The 27,091-nt window shown below is 35.3% G+C and overlaps 2 protein-coding genes and 1 pseudogene across 2 annotated transcripts; 1 reads left to right on the forward strand and 2 right to left on the reverse strand.

Moving 5' to 3' along the window:
* Positions 1 to 328: 328 nt before the first annotated feature.
* LOC122587032 (probable RNA 3'-terminal phosphate cyclase-like protein) lies at positions 329 to 4,935 on the reverse strand. The gene is made up of 6 exons (XM_043759101.1): positions 4,621 to 4,935; positions 3,841 to 3,990; positions 3,314 to 3,495; positions 3,061 to 3,236; positions 1,135 to 1,345; positions 329 to 646 (listed from the first exon to the last, which is right to left on the reverse strand). The coding sequence occupies exons 1-6, from the start codon at positions 4,823 to 4,825 to the stop codon at positions 437 to 439; spliced, it is 1,134 nt and encodes a 377-aa protein (XP_043615036.1). The 5' UTR covers positions 4,826 to 4,935; the 3' UTR covers positions 329 to 436.
* Positions 4,936 to 7,018: 2,083 nt separating this feature from the next.
* LOC122587031 (myosin-11-like) lies at positions 7,019 to 14,281 on the forward strand. The gene is made up of 12 exons (XM_043759099.1): positions 7,019 to 8,264; positions 9,771 to 10,022; positions 10,140 to 10,307; positions 10,510 to 10,698; positions 10,836 to 10,979; positions 11,127 to 11,197; positions 11,280 to 11,379; positions 11,762 to 11,818; positions 11,898 to 11,954; positions 12,037 to 12,117; positions 12,682 to 12,761; positions 13,820 to 14,281. Exons 1-12 carry the CDS (start codon positions 7,329 to 7,331, stop codon positions 13,944 to 13,946), a joined length of 2,262 nt encoding a protein of 753 aa, XP_043615034.1. The 5' UTR covers positions 7,019 to 7,328; the 3' UTR covers positions 13,947 to 14,281.
* A 403-nt stretch (positions 14,282 to 14,684) lies between these two features.
* LOC122588092 lies at positions 14,685 to 17,862 on the reverse strand (annotated as a pseudogene).
* Positions 17,863 to 27,091: the final 9,229 nt, after the last annotated feature.

Consider the following 27,091-nt stretch of genomic DNA (forward strand, 5'->3'; position numbering starts at 1 on the left):
GACACAGGTTCCAGACTACGGATTAGTACTTATGGTACTCATCTAATATCAGCAAAGATACTTCGTTTGATGTAATCTTAATCAATATCCAATTCAGATCTTATATTTAACAGTTGACTAGATGTGTAGGACATCAGCTCACAGGTAACAACCAACCAACAATATCATTAAAACAACTCGAAGCATCCAATATTTCCATACAGCTCCACTAGATCGTTTTTCTAACCAATCTTGATAATCACTTGTTCTCTCATTCTAGGTTTTCCAAAATGATAAAGTTTATACATTACGTATTGTATTCTTAGATTCAAGCTATAGGAATGGCATATAACAAAAACAACAAAACTGCCACTACAATCTCTTTACTAGATCACATGTCAAAGAGGCTTAAAAAGCTTACAAAACTAGAGAAAAGATAACTTAAAATGTTGAAACATCATGATAACTTTCGCGATAGATTTTTCAATCCACATCCAATGCATTTAAGCATGACAGTGCCTGTTGTTGGTTCTGGCTTGATTACGAATTTAACGCCTAGAAAATCTCTGATATTTCTGAGTGTTTCAATACCATAAGGTACGAGCTTTCCTACACGAACTTTTGATACATCTGGTGGGCATAATGCGCAAAGAAGAAATAACAAACCCTGCAACACATAATTACGATCAACAAGAAGTACCACAAGTGAGTACAGATTTTCTACAAAGAGCAAAATAGTCATCTTTAGCATTGAAGTACAGATTTCTGGAGCAAAATGCAAAAAAGTCCAAAATAGCCTTCACTTTTCTTTTTCTATAGCATGCTTAAAAAAGTAAATTTTAAATGACATACATAAACTTTTTATAATCTAAATTTTTAAATTTAAGCAAAATTACTGACAATTTATTTAGATATTAATCAGCTCCCTCACCGTCAAAATGTTTTCAAATCATCCTTCTGCCTCAAATAAATTCATATTAGTTGATTCAATTAAAATTAAAAAGCTGGTAATTAAATTGCACACTTCATCAGAATTTCCCGTTTCCAGAATTCCAAGCTGTAAACTACTGTATGCTCTTTAGAACAGCAAAGATTAAGATTTACTGATCCAAAAAGTGATGACCTATACAAGTGTCACAAAGTTCAGATACAAACCTGGTGAGAAGAATCTACGACACCGCCTTGTTCAATCTCACCCAGTAAAAGGGATGCAATTTCCTCCCCAACTTCCTCTGGGGGTGTAAGTTCTTTCTTTTCATCAACATCCATGTCATCATTCGCTTGGCCATAAGATATTGTGGTATCGACCGAAATGAAACACCCAGATGTTGTTTCAGCAACCAATGAAATTCCATAACCAGGTGAGCTGCCAAACACAAAATTGGTGAATTACTAAATGATCAGACCTGTTAACCATACAATGATTTAGAGAAGGTATAGAACATTGCAACTTTATGCCAAATGCTTAAAGTCGAATAAAACTAATGTGTACCTATAAACATTTACTATAATGATGCTAACTATTATAATTTTATACAAATTAGCTGAAGTTGACTGTTGAAAACTAGAGGGGGCGAAGGGACATGTTGGAAAACCGGCCATAATGGGTACAGGTTGAAGCGGGCCCAACTTCGTACGAGTCAAAATGGACCATGTTGGTATGACTCAGAAACACTTATTGGCTAGTTCATTATGTTTACAAAAGCTATATTATTTCAGCTTTTGGCTGAACCATGTAATGTATGCATTAAAAGTACATTATGGACCATTTCAGCCTGTTCAATCCATATACCTAGTTACCCTTTTAGGTAATTGATAAACGCCTAGAATGCATAATTTTAAGATGTAAAATCAAGTTATTTTGTGAAGCTTAATAGACGATTAGGGGTACCCTTATGTTTGTTAAGTGTTTCAGGCACTAGATGATGAAATGGAGCTAATTGAATCAAGAAACGAGTCAAGGAACCAAGAAGCAAAAATCTGGAATTCTGAAATTACAAAGGGCGTAACTTACGCCAGACTTGGCAGTAGGTTACGCCAGTTGAAAATCCAAGGGGCGTAACTTACGCCTAGGGGGGTAGTAGGTTACGCCAGTTGTAGATCAGAAACCCGATTTTTATGGTTTTAATTAACTTTCAGTTATATACAATTCAATTGACGACTTGGGAAGTTACCATTCATCAAATTCACTCACAATATCAGTTCCTAACATAGAGAAGACCCCAAAATCATCATCAAATCACCAATTCATGAAGATGACAATTCAAATTGAAGATTCAATGATGAAGATGATAGGCTAGGTTTTCTATTGATCATTCTCATGTGAACAATTATGTAAGCCATTTATGTTCAATCTTTCTCATACTCATGTTGGATTAGATGTTTAATTCTTTATTAGTCTTTTACATCTAATGTTGTTTGGATTGTTTGAATGATTATTTGTTCATGACTTGAATGAAATTCATCTATCATTTGGTTTTAACTTGTTAATTGATCATTGATTATTGAATGAATTTCTTATGAACTCATAGTTTATTTTAATGAATTAGAAGTCTAGTTGTGTCAATTCCCCGGTTTTCGTTATCGTGAATCATCACAATCGATTAGTCTAGTTCTTGAATTCATTCAATCCAAACGTTATAACGAATTATGTCTATGTGGTTTCCAATGAGTATAAGTTAGCTTACATATTTGAAAACATAATTGGGAGCATGAGAATGGTCTATTTTGTTTAATTGAATTATTGTGTTAAGTCAATAATCATTTTTAGTTTTAACTAAATCAATCAATCAATCGATTTTAAGTTTATGCCTAGATTAATTAATTTTGTAAACTTGTTTAACACTTTCCCGTGATTCCCTGTGGAACGATATTCGACTTACCCTAACTAATTAGTGGTATTTAGTTTATATTTTTGATCGGTCCAACGATAACGATCAGTAATATTCTTATAGTCTTATATGTAACCAGACCCATTTGGCCCGTTTGAGATAAACAAAGCCCAAACATATACATTGTGCTAACCTAACCACTCTAGTGATCACACAAAAATTATATGAAATGGGCTCTAAATATACTTACTTTCCAGCTTGTACACCAGCTTTATGATCAGTAAAAATGTGAACATCCGGAAGCAAACGGTTAAAGATTCCTCGAGCAGCATGTATCATCGTATTTTCAAACTGAACTGATACTCTTGTGGAGAAACTAATTCCCCTGATCCTTTTTACCATGCCTTCATCAGTCCATGTGACAGCCTGCAAAAACAACAATGTGAAAGAAGTGAGATACAAAAGATACGTATATCTATACCCAATAGATAAGAAAAAATTACCTTCAAACTATTATGAATAACGGGAACTGATAAGGTAACTTCCCCACCACCTTTGGGAGCAACTCCACGGTTTTCAATCTTCAACTCCAACCCTTCTGAAGGAACTCCAAAACGCTTCAATAGAGGTAAGGTGGTTGATCTAAATGTATCTACTGATGGGTCTTTTGGATCATTTGTGATCCCTGAAAGCAACAACAGATGATCTTTAATAATTTCACCTAGTAAACTGAATATTTCTCACAAAACCTATAGAGATCACACTTAACGGTACCAAAAAACTAAGGAAGCCATATGTAGGTTAAGGCCATCGACCGAAAAAAAAATATTCCAGTGAGCATCTTTTTGCAATGTATGCAATTTAAAGTGTCACAGTGCATATAATTAGAAGTCAAAGATAGTCACATAGAAATGAATTGTTAACACTGATACAAATACAAATATCAGATAATAATTCTAAACAAGGCATGCAACCATGAGCTACTGAATAGAATGAATACAAAATGAAAAGCATAAAGGAAGCAAGGTACCTTTCAGCTTAATAGAAAGGGGTTTCTTTCCGAACAAACCAAGCACGATCAAAGGTTCCAAAAAATACCCAATTGACCTACTCAATCCGCAATCATGCTCCAGGTATTTCCCACCCATTACTATCCCCGGCTTGTACTTCAACTTAGTCCCTGCAAATTCCACCACCACATCAGTTTCAACCAATCACTCCATCAGTACCCAAAATACTACCCATTCCATACAAACATACTTCTAATATAAATAACAATTATCAACATTTTGAACCCAAATACCAAACCCATATCAACTACACTTTAAGAGGAAAAAAAAAAGAGAGAAGTCTGCTTCCGGTCTAAAAAAGTTCCATTGCAAAAGCAGCAGAGCCAGAACTGGCGTACAAAAAACGTGACCCTACCGCACCTCGAAATTCACGAATATTAATAGTCCAAGCAAATTAGCTATGTAGATAAACTCACAATCCAAAATTAATTGTTCTCTACTTCCTAACCACATCAGTTTCTCACCAAAAATAATTATATAAATTAATTTATAGCCAAAATGTATCGTCTTGCTATTCTTTTTCATGTTCATCTTACCCAGAAACGGCAAGTTTCTTATTCATTCCCTAGACTAGACACATTACTACAACTTAAAAAATATATTAAATAATAATAATAATTAACAAAAAAGAACTATTAATAATCCATCCATAATTAATTTTACTGTCTAATTTCTAGTTTAACCTAATACAATACAATAAACAAATGCCAAAAAATAAAAAAAGTAAGAAACTTTTTTACCGGTTTCGTTAATTTCAACATGACAATCATCGGAGACCGTTTCGAGAAGGCGGAGAAAAGAAACCTCGTGAGGAAGGAGGCCAGGCCACGTGGCATCGGCACGGATATCTTCAATTAAAATCGGAGTTGAAGAAAGGGTTGATAACAACAATCTTTGCCTTAAGTTTTGGCTACCCTTTAGCTTCATATATGCTACTTTCCCCATTTGTTTCAGATTTTGATTTTCCGGTGGCCGGAGATTTAAGGGTTTTAGAGTGGCGGCGATTTGCCGGGAGTTGAAGATGTTTGTGTGTGTTTGGGGGAGCTAAAACCCTTTAGTTGAGAGAATTGGAAAGATTTTAGATTTTTAGGGGTAGTGAAATGTAAATTGTAAGTTGTATTATTGGTCCCTCGGGTATATATGTTGTTAACTTTTTCTCTTATGTCCTTCTCTTGGGAAAAAAAAAACAAACAAAAACTTTACATATATATCTACAATGAAAAATGATAAATTATCCTAAAGGTTAGACTAAAAGTCCTTCTAAAACTTTATGAAGGTCACATGTGTTATCCACTAATTCTCTTTACCGACATATTTTTATATAATTAAGAGTTAATTTTAAAACTAGCTAATAAAACCCAGGTTCAACCGGGTCACCTAATACAAACTTTACAAACAAAAATATATAAATATTTATATTATTTGTTGATACACTTTTTGTTTAAAAAACTCCAATGATAACACTTTGTTTAGATATTTAAAATCTGAGGTTAAAATAGTAACATGTAATAACTTTATTAATGACATCATCAAAGATTCATGTAAGAAAATATTAAGGAGGAGCCATTTAAGTAATTTTCTAAAAAATATGATGTTATCACAATTTTAGTTTATTGATATATAAGAGAAGAGATGTGCATTTGTGGTTGTCGTTATTAACACTTTGTACTATGTGATTTTTTTTTATAATTAGGTGCCCCTATGATTGATGTTAATTACACAATCTATCCTTTTGACTAACAATCTAAACAATCCCAATATATATGGCGCAAGATGATTCCACATATCGAGGTTGGAATGGGATCGAGCGTTTTCACGTCTCACCATAGTGCTCGGTTTGTCTTGATTTTCGCATTGGTATTCCTTTGTTAAAACCCTTACATGCATTGTACATGAGGGTATATTAGTCTTTTTGCCTCTAAAACACTCTCTTCTTTTTAATCGTTTTTTTTTCAGATTTATATCATCAAAACATCAACAACAAAAACAGCAATAACAACACACATACATATGTATATGTCTGTATCTATACTATATATCCATATATAGGGGTGGGTTAATATACGAGTCACTCGTTTCCTTCCCTCTCTTCCTTTTTTGGTATGATTTTATATTTTTCTTATTTTTATTTTTCATTTTTTGATTTTCTTTTTAATATATACTCATAAGGGAAAATAATGGTAGAAAAAACACAGGGTACAAAAACATAATATCGACAATCACAAGGGCACATAATGAAATTAACTTTAAACTAAAATATAGGAAAAAAAAACATAACTAAAGATTTAATAATTTCACTTATAGCTTTAAATGGGACATGTTTCGTCTAAATAAAACGCTACATGTCGCTCAATGGAAACAAAAATCATGTTTTAGTTTATTTATAGAAAAAGAAGAAGATATGAAAATAGTTTATATTAGAAAGAACGTGTCAAATAGGTTGAAGAGGTCGATAGCTATTGTACTTCCTAGAGTTTGAGATATGAGAAAAACATTTAAAGGAATTTTACAAATATAGTCCTCCAGTGATACAAGTTTGACCTGTAGAGGGGGCAGGGTTTTACCATAATTAAATGTCATGCATTCGGGCGGTTTAATTAGGGGTTTCTCTTCCTACTGGGTTTTGAGGGTGAGGGGGCTCTGACTCAGTTAAGACAACGTAAGCTAGATTCATGTTGCGAGCAAATGATCCACGCCTTTTAAAAAAAAGGTCGATAGTTACTCAAAATTAAATGCATAATCTTAAATTGATTTACTAAAAAAATCTATATTATGACTTATATATGGACGCAAAAGCTATGTCTGGACCAAAAGTGTTCGGGTCAACCCAATCCAAACCTCAATGGTGAAGTCTTGCACGTACCCTAAACAACGAGATGTTGATCATGGGCCGTTACAAGTATTCGGAGGAAAAAACCCCAAGACTTGTCATCTCTAAAGATTGAACTCAAGACCTTGAGTAAAACCTGGGATGCCTCTGACCAGTTGGACTAGTTATCATTGGCTTCCATAACTAGTTAGTTGTTGGTGTGTATGTTTAGGTGGTTGGAAGAAATAAATGAAGATTGCAAGCCAGCTTTGCGTATATATCATAGGCTGTAGTCAGTATTTTATATATTTAATGTGAGAACCGTGGAAGTTTGTGATGGTGTTAGACTTTTTAGTATAATAATACAGTAATAATGTATTTCATATGCTTCCTGTACGTACAGATCTCTCTCTCTCTAGCTAGCTCAACAGAAAGAAGGGAAGAAGAAATTCCTTATCATTTCTCTGCGTTTGATCAACTCTCTCTCTCTCTCTAGCTAGCTTGGTTTTCAAAAAAGAAAAAAAAAATGAAAAAAGAAAAGCTTCGCGTGAATCCCTCCGATCACTATATATAAAGTACTAGCTTGGTCCAATTCGGGTTTACAATAATACGGAGTAATATTAATTGCAAGTCTTCATCATGTCGTCTTCCTCTTCCAATTCCATGATAACCCATTTTATTAAAGAGTCAACGCACCTTTGTATACCTTTACAAGATATTAAAGATGCCACCAAAAATTTCACAACACTCGTCATTGGGGAGGGCGGGTATGGCTTCGTTTACAAAGGGGAGCTCTTACTTTCTACGAGTAGTAAACTTACCCCCGTGGCTGTAAAGCGACTAGTAGTCAGTAACATTTCGGGTCAAGGGTTGAAGCAGTTTTTAACCGAGATTCGCTTGCTATCACGTTATAAACATCCAAACTTAGTCTCCTTGCTAGGCTTCTGTGAAGAACACGGTGAAAAGATACTAGTTTATGACTACGCAGAGCGTGGAAGCCTCCAGAATTACATAACTAAGAGTGGATCAACCGTTCAACTAACCTGGATGCAGAGGATTAATATATGCATTGATGCGGCCCGGGGTTTGGCTTATTTGCATTACCATAGAGTCATCCATAGGGACATAAAGAGTGCAAATATTCTTTTATGTCATGATTGGAAGGCTATGATTGCGGATTTTGGTCTTTCCTTAACAGGTCATGCAAATGAAAATGTCACTTTTGCTATTACCGATGCTTCTGGCACGCGTGGTTATTGTGATCCAGAATATATATCTACGGGGATACTCACAGAAGAGTCAGATGTTTATTCATTTGGAGTAGTATTGTTTGAAGTCTTATGCGGGAGGTTGGGCTTCATAAAAGTGAATAGTGAACAAGAACTTCTAGCCCCGGTAGCCAAACGCTATTACGAAAAGGGAAGGTTAAGCGAGATTATTGATCCAAATTTGAAGACCGAAGCGGACTCGGATTCCTTGAATATGTTTTCAGGGATTGCTTATCAGTGCTTGCTTGATGATCGTGAACGACGACCCTCAATGGGTTTGGTGGTACAAAAACTTGAAGAAATGATGGTAAGTTCAAATAATAAATTTTTACTTAAAAACTTTTACATATAAAGTTATAATAATTAAATCCGATGATCTCGGGTCGGTATGTATGGTAACCCATATATGAATCATAAGGATGTGGGCTCGAGTCCCATGATGGATAAGCTTTGAAATTTTTGTGCATTATGTGTGACTATCTAATCGATTGGTTTGCCAGTACCTGCGCGTTGTGCCGGTGAGATGTTGGGTGATAGGTCATGGAGTGTAATAGCCAAATGCCTTAGTCGTACGGGCTCCGCCCTCGGATTTAAAAATTTGTCGAAAGTATATCGAAGAGATCTCTAATTAAAGAGCATGAAAATTTTAAGAACACTCATATAATTTTTATAATTTATCGATGTACGGTTTTTGAGATAAAAACTTTTGAATGAATTGGAGAAATAAATGATTTATGGAGGAGAGAGAAAAAAAATTATTGGTTGAGATTTAAGGAGAGAGAAAAAGTGTTAGGTAAATACAGAATTGATATATGGGCTTTTTGAGAAAGTAAATGTTGAAACTTAAAATAGTATAGATATAGATAAGTAGAAGATTATTTACATATATACTAAATTACTAACCAAGATTGTACGTTTAGATACGGATTTTCAAATCTTAGGATTTTACTATCAAGATTAAAGAAATCATTTCTCCACATTGCTTATGTAATAATGATTAAAGCATAACCATGATTACGAAACATTATTGACACAAAAATGATCAAAATCTTTTGAATAAAACAAGGGGTTGTCTAATATGCTGTTAACAGCAAATGGTTATCTGCTGTTTCACCTCACATTTAGGGGGGCTAAGTTTTTATTTCATCACCTGGGAAAATTAATGTGAGGGCAGGGGTTGATGTTTGCAGTATATAATATTTTCCCATAAAACAATATAGGAGATTGTATGCATTTTAAATTGAATTCCGTTGCTTTTTGGACCGTGAACCTATTTGACCTCTTCCCCTTTTAGCTAGCTGGATCTTTCACTTGCGACTTCAAGATAAATCACAACCCATGTTGAACCATTTAGAAAGACATGGGTTGAATTAATTGCCACCTATAAATAGTCGTAACAATGTAGTCTTGTGAAATGAAATATTGCATTAAGGATTTTTTTTTTCTCCTCACGGTCAATCACATGTCTTATTTTCAAGAGTTAATAATAAGAAATGTTTAAATGCTGAAACCTGGTTCTGAAACCGTTCCCAATTTTATAATTAATGTGGTTTTTTATAAAGTATTAATAGATTTGTAATTTTTATAATTACTTTAATGATTGTATTAAGTTTATTTCTTTTTGTACAATGTTTAAGAATGAATTTAATCATTTATGATTTCATGAGTTATGTTGACGTTGTATAGAGTTTTGTTTATATAAAAGTATATATATTCGCAATTATTACATTTCACTTAATTTTAACCAATAATGGATCGTAATTATGTTTTTCAACCGTACGGCTTATATATAATCTAGTTGATTACATATTAGGATCTGTATAAGGTGTCGATGAAACAAAGAGATATTTCGGAACCAAAGAGATCTTTCGTAACACTTCACGAGAAACAGACAGAGAATCAGGAGTTGCTTATCAAATGCATCGCACAGCATGTAGGATTTTCAGGGAATAGACCCGTTGCAGCCTGTACCGTATACAAATGCCTTCTCCACTGGAGGACTTTTGAACTTCAGCGACCAACTCTTTTTGATCAGATTATCCAGACCATAAGCCATGCAATTGAGGTTCAAACTATTTTCATATATTTTTAAGTTGGCATTATTGGTTCTATTTTCCCCGTGTATCTATCTTAATAAAGTGCTTCTTTATATATACATATATAATTTGTGTATAATCAACAGAAATCTCAGGATAACAATGATATATTGGCCTATTGGTTGTCAAATGCATCCACTCTATTGCTTCTACTCCAGCGCACTTTCATAGCAAGTGGCGCTGTCACTTCTGGACAATCGGGCCCACAACGTCGTCGATCACCAGCTACTCTTTTTGGGAGAATGACGAATACTGTAATTTGATATTTATATATCTTTGACCTGTCTCCATTTCAATGATTTTTTTCTTTCTTTATGGTTTACCACCTTGCACCTGTTGCGGATAACTAATTTTTCAAAAAGAAAACACAGTCTGAATCGAACCCTAATCCTTAAGTAGTAAATGTTATGAGATTGTTGTTACTTCAACTGCCTTGCTTAAATGTTTTATTGTTAGATTTTCCGTGGAGCTCCTCAAGGAGTGAATCATTCCTCACTCGACGGAAATTTGAGGGCACAAGTGGAAGCCCAGTATCCTGCTTTGCTTTTTAAGAAACAACTTACGGAATATGTTGAAAAAATGTATGGAATGATTCGAGATAATCTGAAGAAAGAGATATCTCCCTTGCTTGTGTTGGGTATTCAGGTAATTAATCAGATCGACTCATTTATATATTATGCGGTTAAAAGCTAGGGTAAAATTAGAAAACAATCGGTTTATGTACATACTCAACCATGTTAGTACTTTCTATCTTTATTGCACTAACATACGTTCAATCAAAGAGACCATGTACTTCAACGGAAAGCTTAGTGAAGGGGGAATCACGAGTGGTTAATAATGCAGCTCAACAAGCTTCGAGTCCTCATCACTGGCAAGGGATAATGAAAAGCCTTCGCAATTTTCTGAACACATTAAAGACTAATCATGTACGTTAGTGGAATTTGTATTTCTCCAACCTTATATTTGTTCTTAATGTTCAAATTTAACTCAAAATAAAATAAAGCAGAATGCGTGTTTTTGCCAAACAAATGAAAAAACCTTACATACACTTCTGATAGTGTTGATTTTTTCAGGTACCTCAATTTTTGGTCCGAAAAGTTTTTATACAATTATTTTCGTTCATCAATGTTCAACTGTTTAATAGGTAACCCTGAAGATTGTAAATCTCTTTGAATATCCATAATCACATTTATTCTAGTTGTGTTTCCTACCACATTTGGCTGCAGTCTTCTTTTGAGACGTGAATGCTGCTCATTCAGCAACGGGGAATATATGAAAGCAGGACTTGCTGAGTTAAAAGACTGGTGTTATGATACAATAGATGAGGTAAAATAGGAGCGTCTAATTCTGTTCCCGTTTAATACTTCTATTTAGAGCTAGCACGTTCCACCCTTTCGCTTATAAATTGCTCAATTTAGGCTAAGTTATATCTGTAACGTGTAAAAAGGTTGAATGGGCCAAAGGTCGCACACATTTTTTTATATATTTTTTTAATGTTTGGCTTCCTCCATTTTGTCTAATCTTTTCATAAAACTAACAACTTATTATATACTATAAAGTTTCGATTTCGGTAGTAAAGTGTTCCTGGTCAACCATGACCTGACTGGACCAGTTGGACGCACAACAAATAACATACCCATTTTGACCTGTTACCCAACCTCCCAACTTCACCTTTACATCAATTTGCTAAAGAAGAAAACAAATGCAGTATGCAGGTTCGGCTTGGGATGAGCTTAAACATATACGACAGGCTATAGGGTTTCTGGTAAATTATCATCTTTTGGTTAAGGACAGAATTGAGATAAATGTCTGTCTAAAATATATATGTGTGAAACTGAGTTCAGGTTATTGGTCAAAAGCCGAAGAAAACCTTTGAAGAAATCAGTCATGGTCTTTGTCCCGTGAGTGATGATGCTAAACAACAAGGTTTGCTATAAGCTTATATTTTTCTCATGTCTTAATCACCATTTCTTTGTTCTATAGGTTCTTACTGTACAACAGCTTTACCGGATTAGTACGATGTACTGGGATGACATATATGGCACACATGGTGTCTCCCCGGAAGTAAGTCGAGTAAAAGGCATTAGAGGCAATTTTGACTCATATACTGATGAATGGGTCGATTTGGGTTGGAGTGTCTAAATCGATTAAAGTTTTCTAAAAAGAATAACTACTAAAAGTAAAACGAGTAAAATAGGTTAAAAGTCACCTATAGTGTTTTTTTAATGCATATAACCTTTTAAATTGTGTTATTCAAAAACTTAGATAGTCACGAGCATGGTACCCGCTCGTTGTGACGGATATTATTGACGGGCTGTAATATAACACAAAAGAGGTTTAGATTGATGGAGCATAATTAGTATCTTGGTGTGTGTGAGAAGATAATGGGTATGGGTAAAAGGGTAATATCCCATGTCCAAAATTTTGTAAACTTTGAACACATACCTTATAATTTTTATAAGGGTATATAGATATATAGATAGTATAGCTTTCTTTTACTAAATAAAAACCAAAATATGCCTGTTTTTGACCGACCCTAAAATAGGAACTCAATTGTTATAGCAGGGATGGGCTAGTTGCCTACACTCACCTACCCGTCCCCTTTGACATGTCAATATTATCTTCTAGGTTATTTCCAGCATGAGGGTGATGATGACTAAAGAAAACAACGCAATAAGCGATTCGTTCTTGTTGGATGATGATTCCAGGTTACCTTTGTTTACCTATATACTTTTTATCCCAATTGGTAATTATGCTCCATGATCAGAGTCTCTATATTTCTTAGGAGTGAGCAAAACCAAACCATAAACCACAAAAACCACAAAAAATCGAAAAAACCAAACCACAAAACCGCACCATAATGAAAAACCGAATGTATGATTCTTGTATTTAGAAAAACCAAATTAATGGTTTGGATTATGGTTGCATATAAAAAACAAACCAAAAAAACCAAACCGAACCGCATTATATATTATCAATAAAAATTAAATTAAAAATTTAACATTAGTTTAACTAATATATATTTTTTTAAGATACTGTACCCTAGCCTTTCATACATATATAATCAAGATTCAAGAGACCACTTGTTTGAAGTTGAACTTGATTTTTTATTATTATTTAAGCATTTGAATTTTGTTATGAATCATTGAAGTAGACTTTGAGTTTTTTACTATCAATATTTGCATGAATAAACCATATAGTTGAATATTTTGTTTTTTAGTTTTTAGTTGATCCGGTGTTTAACAAAACCCAAACCCCACCCATTTGAAACCAAAAAAACCAAAAACCAATCCAAAAAACCGAAAAACCAAACCGTTATAAACCATTTACAAATTGTTTGAAATCTTAAAAACCCATAATAATGGTTTGGTTTTTGGTTTTAACTAAAAACCGCACCATACTCACCTCTAATATTTCTCATGCAATTTTCCTGCAATATTGACTCAGATCTAAAGTCTTTTGTCCAGTTTATTTATTGAAGCGACATAGGAGACTTTAAGCATTTGAAAACACATTGAATGTCGCTGTTGACCTTTTTCATCACGTTGCCCATGTGACTCAGATGTACACCCCAAATCAAAGAATCATTAGGCAATTGGTTTTAAACTGCTCCTCTACTTAGATCCATCATACCTGAATTTTTGTTGATTAGAGAAACACAACCTTAGGTTGCACTTAATGGAATGTAATAGTTATGATAATGGATGAATGTCTATATTTACTTCACTACTAGTTGCTGATCTTTTTCCATGGTTTTGTTTTGTAGCATTCCATTTTCGGTTGATGACTCAAAGTCAATAGAACTAATAGATATCTCAAATGTCAAACCTCCACCTTTAATCCGTGACAACCCGGGATTTAACTTTTTGTTGCCACGGGCACACGAACTGTAATTTTTTCAACCGGATGATTATCCTTGGCACTCTTTGGAGTCATTAGTCATATAAGGGTTTAACCCAAAATCAACTTCACTCTGTTGTATATTCTTTCGCAATAACAGAAGAATGCCTGTTGTGAAGAAATGGAACTAAACAGACTAGAGAAAGAAGCATTGCTTCAGGCAATACCACCGACACACTGAATCAATGGGCTCCAATACTTTTTTGCCCATCGTGCCCCTTCCTTTCGGCTCCAGTAGCTACTTTCATTTATTGTATACTTTATTTAGTGTAAAAGCTTATCAATTTACACATTAAATGGTGGAATGAATGGTATTCATATTTTTTAATAGCGAGCTAGTTCTTAGTATTCAACACCACTTTCGAATTAGGCAGCGTTCGGAGCTCAAACCACGCCTGCCTGGGATGAGACCTAGTGACATCGAATACCTTTTCTTTTTTACGATTGCATGCTTAAAGAAAAATTTTGCAATAAAGTTCTCATAATCAACATTTTCGAATTTAAGCAGATGAACTGACATAATTTATTTGAATATTAATCAACTCCCTCTCTGAGAAATGATTTTAAAATCATACTTGATCTTTCCGTCTCAAATAAATTCATGTTAGTGGAATTAATTAAAATTGCAAATAGGGTAATTGAAGTGCACATTTTTTTAAATCAGAATTTCCCTTTTCCAGAATTTCAGGCTGTAAAATACTGCATGCTCTTTGAAACAACAAAGATTAAGATTTAATGATCCAAAAGTTATGCCCTATATGAGTGTCACAATACAAAAGTGGTCAGTAGAATCTACAACACTGCCTTGTTCAATCTCACAAAGTAAAAGGGATGCAATTTCCTACCCAACTTCCTATGGAGGTGTAAAATCTTTCATTTCATCAACATCCATGTCACATTCGCTTGGCCATAGTATGGACCAAAATAAAACAACGGGATGTCGTTTCAGCAACCAATGAATTCCATAACCAGGTGAGCTGCCAAACATAAAAATGGTGAAACACTAAGGAGGTGTTTGGAATTGCGTTTTCAAGTTAGACTTTGCGTTTCAAAACTGTGTTTTGGAAAAGCATATTCCTACGTGCTTTATCAAAAGTGTGTTTTCTCTTTAGGCAAACACAAATAATCACTTTTATATCCAAAACTTTTTCCGAGTATTTATGTTTTGCAAACACAATAATCAGAAAATTCATTCAAAGCGTAATTTCAAACACCCTCTAAATAATCAAACATGATAAGCATACGATGCTTTAGAGGAAACAAAAAACATTACAACTTTATGCTAAATGTTTAAAGTCAGATAAAACTAATGTGTACTCATAAAAATTTACTATAATGATGCTAATAATACAACTTAGCTGATGTTGAGAATTAGAGGTGGCAAAGTGGCATGTTGTAAAATGGGTCATAGAGCGTTCAGGTTGAAACGGGCCCAACATCTTTATAGGAGTCAAAATTGACCAAAACAAGTTTGGATGACTCGGTAACACTTTTTGGTAAAATTTTAGATCTTATTATAAATAATTAGCTTGTTAGTTATGTTTACAAAAGCTATAGTCTATCATTTCAGCTTTTAGCTATAGTGCTGAACCATATGTATGAATTAAAACTTAAAAGTACATTCTGAACCATTTCAACCCGTTCGATCCACTAACCTAGTTACCCGTTTAGGTATAGTTCTTACTGTCTTATATGTAACCCGTATGACCCATTTGGCCTGTTTGAGATAAAAACAGCCCAAATAAACACATTGTGTTAGTCTAACCAACTATAGTGATCACACAAAAGTATATCAAACGAGATCTAAAAAATACGTACTTACTTTCCAGCTTGTGCTGGTTGATCAGTAGATATGTGAACATCTGGAAGCAAACAGTTAAAGATTCCTCACGCAGCATAAATCATCGCATTTTCGAACTGAACTGATACTCTTGTGGAGAAACTAATTCCCTTGATCCTTTTTACCATGCCTTCATCAGTCCAAGTGACAGCCTACAAAAAAAGCCATGTGAAAGAAGTGAGATACAAAAGATGTGTATCTCCATACGCAATAGATACGAAAAATTTACCTTTAAACTATTATGAATAACAGGAACTGATAGGGTAACTTCTCCACTACCTTTGGGCGCAACTCACGGTTTTCAATCTTCAACCCCAACCCTTCTGAAGGAATTCCAAAACGCTTCAATAGAGGTAAGGTGGTTGATCTAAACGTATCAACAGATGGGTCTTTTGGATCATTTGTGATCCCTGAAAGCAACATGCCAACATCAGATAATCTTTATTAATTTCCACTAGTCAATTCAAAATTTTCACATAGCTACTATAGAGATAACATCAGTAGTTCAGTACTCAAAACCTAAAGAGGCCATATGTTGGTTAAGACCATCAACCGAAGGGAATTCGAAGTGGGCATCTTTTTGCAAAGTACGTAATTTTAAAGTCTCACAAATGCATATAATTAGAAGTCAAAGATTAGATAGTCACAAAAAATGGATCGTTAACATTGTTTAAAATATAAATACAGATATACATCAGATAATAAAAATAATAATACTAAAAAAGTAATGTAACTATGAGCTACTGAATATCCATAAAATGAAAACCAAACAAAAACATAAAGGAAGCAAGGTACCTTTGAGCTTAATGGAAAGAAGCTTCTTCCTGACAAACCAAGCATAATGAAAGGTTCCAGAAAATATCCAATTGACCTACTCAATCTACAATGATGCTCTAAGATATTTTCCACCCATCACTATCCCTGGCTTGTACTTCAACTTCGTCCCTGTGAATTCCACAACCACATCAGTAACCATTTCATATAAACATACTTTTAACACCAACACCAATTCTCAACCTTCTCAAGCCAAATACCAAATCCACATCACTTAAACTTGGAAAAAAAAACACACACATAGAAATCAGCTTCCCGTAATAGAAAAGTTTCCATGCGGAAGCAGCAGCACCAGAATTCCAGAAATGGCTTACAAAAACTATGTCGATAAACTGACAGTCCAAGATTAATTGCTCTACTTCCTAAGCACGTCGATTAAACACGAAAAAACAGCCGAAAATTGGTAATGTTTTTAAAAGAAGCCTCCACATTTACAACTAATATCAGTCTAATTTAATCATATAAATAAAAATATTGTTCCATCCAACACAAAATGGTCTGTATTTTTCTCTTAAACTGATGTTTTATTTCAATTTTAACCAATACAAGAAACAAACAAAATCGCCTAGCATCAAAATTCCACTTTCTGTTACACATCCTCAAAGTTTCCCCCCGATATCAATTCAACCGGAAAAAAATTATATAGATTAAGTTATAGCCCAAAATTTATCATCTTTCATGTTCATCTTACCCGAAAACGACAAATCTTTGACTCAGATATATTACGGAGCCGAACCGAGACTTTTTGTAAAAAACCCAACTAATTCATTCCCTACACTAAACACATTACCACAACTTAAAAATATATTACAGTATATAAATAATAATAATTAACAAAAAAGAACTATTAATAATCCATCCATAATTAATTTTACTGTCTAATTTCTAGTTTAACCTAAAACAATACAATAAACAAATGCAAAAAATAAAAAAAAGTAAGAAACTTTTTTACCGGTTTCGTTAATTTCAACATGACGATCATCGGAGACGGTTTCGAGAAGGCGGAGAAAAGAAACCTTGTGAGGAAGGAGACCAGGCCACGTGGCATCGGCACGGATATCTTCAATTAAAATCGGAGTTGAAGAAAGGGTTGATAACAACAATCTTTGCCTTAAGTTTTGGCTACCCTTTAGTTTCATATATGCTACTTTATGATGGAGCACGTTGCACGTTTTAGTCCATTTACTTGCACAAGTATGCACTATGTTTGTGTTTCCTGTGAAGAAGTGTGTCATACTTATTTGTTGAACGTGGATTTTTGCTTAGTATTTGTAGTGGGTCAAGAAGTCCTATTTTCTAGTAGTTAGTTTCTTTAGAGTCTGTAACTTTAAGCCTATTTATAGGCCCATTCATTTTAAAGTAGTTTCTATCAGTTTCAATATCAGTTTCAAGTGAGGAAATACCTTGTGTTTATTTCACGTGGTATCAGAGCGAAACAAGATCAAATGAGTCAAATTATGAGTGATGAGAAGATGAAGATACCGGTGTTCGACGGTCATTACGAACACTGGAGTGAGATTATGGAGAACTTGCTCCGGGCAAAGAAATTGTGGCATCTAATTGACCCTGGAATAGTCGAACCGACTAAAGGGGTTACTCAAATCGATGCAGAAAAAACAAGATTGGAGGAGCTACGGACACAGGACCTTCAAGTTAAGCACTACATGTATCAGGCCATTGATCGTGTCACTTTCGAACAGATACTAGACAAAAAAACGTCCAAGGTTGTTTGGGAGTCTATGAGGAAGCGCTTTGCATGAAATGAGCGCGTCAAACGGTCAATGCTACAAAAACTCCGTCGAGATTTTGAGGTGTTGGAGATGAAGACAACAGAATCTGTTGCAGATTACTTTGGAAGAGTGTTGGCTATTTCCAATCAAATGCGAAGCAATGGCGAAACAATGCCTGACGTGAAGATTGTTGAAAAAGTACTGCGAACACTTACCGATAAGTACCTGTTCGTGGTAGTTTCAATAGAAGAATCAAACGATGTGCAAAAAATGACGGTTGATGAACTCCAAAGTACCCTCGTCGTACACGAACAAAAGTTCAAGAAGGCTGAAAATGAGGAGGAACATGTACTGAAGGTTAATTATGATGAAAGTTCGAGCACGAGAGGTAGAGGACGGGGTAGAGGAAATGGTGGAAGAGGAAGAGGTCGTGGTCGTGGACGAACCGCGTTCTCGAAAGAAACAGTTGAATGTTATAAGTGCCACAAATTAGGACACTTTCAATATGAGTGTCCAATGTGGAAGGAGGCAAATTATGTGGACTTCGGTGAAGACGATGAGATGATTTTGATGGCTAAAGAAGACGTATTGGAGGTGGCAGAAAGGAAATCATCTTCACATAATTTGTGTGTCATAAAATATCATGATGACATGATTTTTATGGGGCAACAAGATGATTCAAAGGAGGAAGAAGGAAAGCAGTATGCTGATGCTCGCAAGAACAATGACAAAGGCCATCAATTGTGGTTTCTTGACTCCGGCTGCGCTCATCATATGTGTGGTAACAAATCTAAATTCACTGAGTTGGATTTAAAATTTTCTCATACTGTTAGATTGGGTAATAATACGAGATTAAATGTCGGGGGACGAGGGCAAGTTAGATTAACCATTCAGGATAATATCTTCGTTGTTCAAGATGTGTATTATGTGCCTGATCTCAAAAATAATTTGTTGAGCATTGGGAAACTACAACAACGAGGCTTATCATTCCTTATCCAATCTGATGTATGTAAGATTTATCACCCACAAAAAGGTTTACTTATGCAAAGTTTTATGAGTTCAAATAGAATGTTTCCTTTGGTTGAGCAAGTAAGCGACTTAAAGGAGGACTTTGGGAATAGTTGTTTGTATACTAACATTGATAGTTTATCAAGTTTGTGGCATGCTCGGTATGGGCATCTTAGTTATACAAGCATGGAGAAATTGCAGAAATATGAGATGGTTGATGGTCTTTCGAAATTCAAGGCTGAGAAGGCTGTTTGTTCAGATTGTTTGACAGGAAAACAACACAAAAATCCCATTCCAAAGGCAAGTGAATGGAGAGCAGCAGACATTCTTGAGCGCATTCACTCTGATATTTGTGGACCGGTCTCACCCATTTCGAATGGAGGAAACAAGTACATACTCAGTTTCATTGATGACTATAGCAGGAAGGCTTGGTGTTACCTACTTACAAAGAAGTCTGAGGCATTCGAATGCTTCATGGAGTTTAAATCGAAAGTTGAGGTGGAAACAGGAAAGGTCATTAAAGCATTGCGTACTGATCGAGGAGGGGAATTCACCTCAGATCAGTTCAATGCATTTTGTAAGAAAAATGGGATAAAGAGGCAGCTAACCAATCCGTATACCCCGCAACAAAATGGGGTGGCGGAACGCAAAAATAGAACCGTGATGAATATGGTGGTGACTTTATTGGCAGCGGTGAAGATGCCAAAAACATTGTGGGCTGAAGTAGTGATGTGGACTTTTCATGTCCTAAATCGAAGTCCAACAAAGGCACTTGTGAACAAGACACCGAATGAAGCTTGGTATGGGAGAAACCATCAGTGGAGCACTTTCGAACATGGGGTTGTTTGGCGCATGTTCATATCCCAAAAGAAGCAAGAACTAAATTGGACGAGAAGAGTGTATCTTGTGTTTTGGTGGGAATTAGTGAAGAAACGAAGGGCTGTCGTCTATTAAATCCAAAAACAATGAAGGTGATAATTAGCAAAGATGTGATTTTTGAAGAAGGAAAATTATGGGAATGGGAGAAAGAAACTCAAAGCAGTTGTGAACGATTTACATGGGGGGAAGATGACATGGAAATAAGCACCGGTGATGAAGAAGGTCAAGGGGTTAATATTCAAACTGAAAGTCATCAACAGGAAGATAATGCAAGTGAACAAGAAGGCACAAGTGTTTCCAATGTGAGGGAGAGAAGACATCGAAGAGCTCCTTCCTATTTACAAGATTATGTCACAAGAGAAGATGAAATGAATGTTGTTCAAGAGCATGCTACCGATCCAATTACTTATTTTGAAGCTTCAAAGGAAGAGAAATGGAGGGCTGCTATGGATACAGAAATCGATTCCATTGAGCATAATGCAACCTGGTCATTAACTAAGTCGCCCATGGGAGCAAAGTGCATCGGAGTAAAGTGGGTTTATACTTATTTTGAAGCTTCAAAGGAAGAGAAATGGAGGGCTGCTATGGATACAGAAATTGATTCCATTGAGCATAATGCAACCTGGTCATTAACTAAGTTGCCCATGGGAGCAAAGTGCATAAGAGTAAAGTGGGTTTATGAAACGAAATTGAATGAACAGGGCGAGATTGACAAACACAAGGCGCGTTTGGTTGCTAAAGGGTATTCTCAAGTTTATGGGCTAGACTACAGCGAAGTTTAGGCGCCAGTTGCACGTATGGATACAATTAGATTGATGCTCAGTCTGGCAGCTCAAAGGAGATGGGTGGTATACCAAATGGACGTCAAATCGGCATTTCTTCATGGCAAATTAGAAGAAGAAGTTTACGTACAACAACCAGAGGGTTATGTTCTGCCAGGAAATGAAGATAAAGTGTATAGGCTTCATAAGGCATTGTACGGTTTAAAACAAGCATCAAGTGCTTGGTTTAACCGAATTGAAGCTTATTTTGTACGAGAAGGATTCAAGGGCAGTGAAAAGGAGCACACTTTATTTGTCAAAAGAGATGAAAATGGAGGTATACTACTAGTAAATTTATACGTTGATGATCTCATATATACTGGAAATAGTTTTCAATTGTTGCATGATTTTAAAGTTTCCATGATGAATGAGTTCGAAATGTCAGACCTTGGTAAAATGAAGTACTTTCTTGGTATTGAGGTGACTCAAACTAACAAAGGCACACATATATCACAACAAAGATATGCTGCCGAGATTTTAAGGAGATTTAATTTGGATAATTGTGCTACTATGATCAATCCAATTGTACCGGGTTGTAAGTTATCATCGAGTGGAGGTGAACGGGTGGACGTAACATTGTTCAAGCAAATGGTGGGTAGCCTCATGTATATCACAACAACTCGTCCAGATCTACAGTTCGTGGTAAGTTTAATAAGTCGATTTGCATCTCAACCTATGGATGAACATCTTGTGGCGGCAAAGAGGGTATTCAAGTATTTGAAAGGAACTCTTGATTATGGTATTTGGTATAAAAGGGGCGGAAAAGATAAACTAGAAATATACACCGATAGTGACTTTGCTGGTGATTTGGATGGTTGTAAAAGCACATCGGGTTATGTTTTTTTCTGGAATGAAGGAGCTGTTTCATGGTCTTCGAAGAAGCAAGATATAGTAGCACTCTCCTCAACTGAAGCCGAATATATTGCGGCGGCTTCATGTGCATGTCAAGGATTGTGGTTCAAGGAAATTATGAAGGAATTTGGATTGGATTCAGATGATTGCATGAAGATAAATTGTGACAATACTTCCACAATTAAGCTCTCAAAAAATCCGGTATTTCATGGCAGGTGTAAGCATATTGCGATACGGTTTCACTTTTTAAGAGACTTGGTGAAAGATGGTATGTTCAAGTTGGAACACTGTGGTTCAAGTGAGCAAGTCGCGGACATTTTCACAAAGCCGATAAAGCAAGAATCTTTTGTAAAGCTAAGGTCCAGGTTGGGTGTTCGTTCGATCAAGGACAAACTTGAAGAAAAATTTCAAGTTTGAGGGAGAGTTTGATGGAGCACGTTGCACGTTTTAGTCCATTTACCGGCACACGTATGCACTATGTTTGTGTTTCCTTTTATTGTGAAGAAGTGTGTCATACACATTTGTTGAACGTGGGTTTTTGCTTAGTATTTGTAGTGGGTCAAGAAGTCCTATTTTCTAGGAGTTAGTTTCTTTAGAGTCTGTTACTTTAAGCCTATTTATAGGCCCATTCATTTTAATGTAGTTTCTATCAGTTTTAAGTGAGGAAATACCTTGTGTTTATTTCACTTTCCCTATTTTTTTTTTTTTCAGATTTTGATTTTCCTGTGGCCGGAGATTTAAGGGTTTTAGAGTGGCGGCGATTTGCCTAAAACCCTTTGATTGATTGAAAGAATTGGAAAGTGTTAGGGGTAAAGTGAACGTAAATTGTAAGTTGTATTATATGGTCCCTTACGTCTATATTGTCTCAACTTTTCTCCTTATGTTTTTATTTACTTTTTTATTTATGAGTTAAATGCAAAAATAGTCCTTGTGGTTTGTCAGTTTTTGCAACGACAGTCTCTCTTTTGAATTTTTAGCAACTATGGTCCCTAAAGACATGTTTCAGTTGCAACAGCAGTCCCTCTCTAACGGAAACGTTAAATAATGTCGTTAAATTTCCCATTTGAGTAGCACGTGAGGGGTATTAATGTCTTTCCACCTACACAAACCCAGGGATGCTCAAAACTATCCATGAATATCCGAAACTGTCATCCGAAAATCTGATCTTGTTTTCTTTGAAAAGTCAGATACCTTATATTCCAGACTTAAATTCATACTTAAACTCAGATAGTAAATTTTGAAAAAGTTTAAGAATTTTAATATAAATATTTTTTCTTGAATCTGAAAATACCCGAAAATGTCAAAAAGTATCGAAAAAGATTATTTTCAATATCCGAAAATATTCTAAACTTTACGAAAATATCTGAAACTTAGTCTCAATACGAAAATATCTATGACACTTTTTTTAAAAATTTTGGATAGTTCGGATATCCGAAAACTTCGAATATCCAAAATTTTGAATATGTTCATATATTGAAATTCTTTATCCGAAAAATTGGGGGGATATCCAAGTTTCACCTATCTGATTTTTAATTATTCAAACTTTCGCATATTGAATTTCAATATCCAAACTTTTCGATCAATCTTGGATATTTTCGAATGCCCGAGATTTTCAAAAATAATTATCCGGATCCGAAATTTAGGATATCAGACCTTCGAATATCCGACTTTCCAAATAAAATTAGATTGGATTTATAGATTACAGGGTTGGATATGGATACTTTTGAATACCTTGTGTTTGTGTAGCTAAAAGGACATTAATACCCCTCACATGCTACTCACATGAAAAACTTAACAGTACTAATTAACGGATCCGTTAGAAAAGGACTGCCGTTGCAACTGATACATGTCTTCAGGGACCATAGTTGCTAAAAATTTAAGAGAGGGGTTGTCGTTGCAAAAAGCGACAAACCACAGGGACCGTTCTTGCATTTAACTCTTTATTTATCTTTATACTTTAGAGCATCAAGTATTATCGGCTAGGTATTGGATGGTAATACTGCCCGTCATATTATTATTATTATTATTATTTCTGTGTGTGTCCTCAAATCGGAAAGAAACGATAAACAAAGATTAATAAAAGCGAAGTATAGGGCTCAAAGATAGTGCTTTGAGCACCTTATAACAGGTTTTTTTTTTTTTTATAAAACGTGATCTGATAATCACCGTTAAACCAATACTTAACTTGACATAAAATTCATAGTTTTTGAGATATCTAAGATTCTCAAGTATGTAATCATCCAATTTGTAAACGGTTTAATTAGTGCAAGCAACCAAAAGTATCTTTTGTATCTTGAAAACCATAACAGATAACAAGCTTGCCTTGATGCTTATAGAATAGTGATGGGGTGCTCAACCATGTATGTTACAGATAGCATAATCGACCCATCTACTCATGATAGGGTTGACTTAGTTTACGTTCCTTATATGGGTCGTATAAGAAATATATTAGCTTAGAGGAAACGGGTCAAATAGGTTGAACGTGTCAATAATTACTCAAACTTAAATGCATAAAATCCTAAATCAAGGGACCACCCGTTTGCCATTGATGTGTGTTAGCCCAGTGGTCATGAGGTTTTACACAATTTGGTTTACTCATGGGGGTCTCAGGTTTGAATCCCGTCACATGCAAATGTGATGACAGGATCTTAGCAATTTTATACCCATCTAACACACGGGGAGCAAACTCTTTAGGGTATTGCCAAAAGTCGAACCGACATGGACGCATCCATGTGAGAGTGTTAGCCATTAATCTATTGTTTCATTTCAAATAAAAAATCAATTTACCACAAAATCTATAAGACTCCTCTATATATGGACAAGAGTTATGTCTATAAATTCTAAAGTTTTAGCCCTTCGTTTCGACAACAAAGAAGTCATCTTTGACGATTTCCCATTCAGAGAAGATAAAACTACCCTAAAAATCTCATTTTTCCTAAGGCTTTCGAGAAGGGATTGATTCTATTAGACAAAAAGTGTTTGGGTCACTCCAATCCAAGCTGAGCTGTCTGCATCCTCATGTCCCGAACTTGTGTTGACTTGTTACCTGTACTTTCTTATTTTAGAAAGCTAGAAAAATGTACATGAGATATATATTAATATATTTCAAATTCGAATTCAAGCCTTTGGTAGCGGATTTGGTAAGTAAAACTCATCCCATAATCATCATTTTATGTTTATTAACTTGTTTCTAGTTTATTACAAGTGAATTAGGGTCACAAATCGGGTCAAATCGAATTAGGGTTCAATTAGGGTTTGAAAGGGGTCAAAATGGCTTTGAGCAAGGATTTGATGTTATGAATCAAAACTAAGATGTGGGTTATGTTTGTTTATGTCAAATGAGGTTAGTTAAGGCTTCAAAACATGTTTCGAACCTTCCTAGATCGATCCTTGGGTCAAAAATGAGGTTTTGGAGCGTTTTGGTTCGTGTTTGGCTGCAAAATTTCACCCAGTCGCGCCGCTAGGAACCAGACTCGCGCTGCGAATTTTAATGTCCATCGATCAGAAGTTGTCTCGTGCCAACACCTCGTGCCGCGAGGTCTCGCCGCGAGTTTTGGCCTGCTTTGCGCGTCAGTTTTCAAATATACATAACTTTTGATCCGTAAGTCCAATCGAGTCATATGACCTATCGTTGGAATCGTGAGAGGGTCTACTTTCTCATGGTATAGCCCTTTTGGTCTGAAACCTTGTCCATTCCTAAAAATTTCGAATCAAATTGTCTTGTTTATACTCGAAAAGGTTGTTTAAGCGCTAGTGAGTTTGTGACTCGACTTAAACTTTCTAAGATGACTTGTCTAGGGTCTTTAGAGTTGGACTTGATTGTATTGTGATGTACATTGTTAGGTTGTGGAAACGTGGCAGTTGTTGGACATTATGGCTCAATATTAACTTGTCGCTTTGCTTGGAAGCCAAGGTGAGTTTCGTAGCTCTCTACTCAATTGAGATTCGGGCTGAAAAGTGTACAACTTTTGTGTGTTTACTTGCTTGATTGTGCAATTATATGTTTGTCTTGATTGATGACATGGTTCAATTATGCATACGCTTGATTTTCTTGATTGATAACATGACTTGATTGTGCATATATTTGAGTATCTTGGGTGATGACATTGTTTAATTGATGGTTTTGTTGACATGCAACTACATGGTTGTTATATGATTATTGTATGTGCGTGTTTGGTGGATTTATTAGGTTAGTTGTGTATATATGGAAGACGGTAATACCTTTGGAAGGTTGGAGATGTGGTAGGAAAGCTGCGGGTGACCCTATATATAAGCATCAAAGGCCTTTCAAAAGTAGTATCGTACGAAGTAAATACACATGGTGTTTTGATTATGTGTGGACATTGATGGTCATGAATGAAGTACATTACGTGCAATTGAGTACAATGAGGTACATTACGTGCAATTGAGTACAATGAAGTACATTACGTGCAATTGAGTACAATGAAATACATTACGTGCAATTGAGTACAATGAGGTACCTAACGTGCAAATTGAGTACAATGAAGTACATGACGTGCAATTGAGTACATTTGAGGGACATTGATGGACATGTTTGGCATGATAGAACTTGTTAGATACTTATTGATATCATTATTACTTGTTCTCGTTTACTATGCGTATTCTAACTACCGTGAGTAGTTCATTATGTGAGTACAGCTGTACAGGTATGAGGGTCATTGATGGACATTGATTGATTATGGGTTGATTGAGTATGATTGATTTATTTATGATTAGGATAGTTGTACATACATGGAAGACGATGATACATTTAATGAGTTGCAGATGTGGTGGGAAGGCTGCGGGTGACCCTGTATACAAACATCTAAGATTCCTTAAATGTAAAGTCGTATGAAATGTATGTGCATTGTGTTTGGTTGAGTTGATGGACAAAATGTACTTGATGACAATTTGGTGGACAATTGAGGTGCAACGTGTGCAATGGCTTCCATGGCTCAGTAGGTGGCTGTATGGCTCAAGATTGTAGTTGTTATGGCTTAAGTGGGTTGATTTGTTCCTGGTAAACAATTGCTATAGTTAACATGTGTCTTCCACTTGAAAAGGTGTTGTTAAGCTTCAATAGTTAACATGTGCTTCCACTTGAAAAGAAAAATCTGATATATACATCAGATTAACAACCAGAACTAACACTTTTTCAATCTGGATCATCAACC

The sequence above is a fragment of the Erigeron canadensis genome, chromosome 2 (genome assembly GCF_010389155.1).
Source record: "Erigeron canadensis isolate Cc75 chromosome 2, C_canadensis_v1, whole genome shotgun sequence".
Taxonomy (NCBI): domain Eukaryota; kingdom Viridiplantae; phylum Streptophyta; class Magnoliopsida; order Asterales; family Asteraceae; genus Erigeron; species Erigeron canadensis.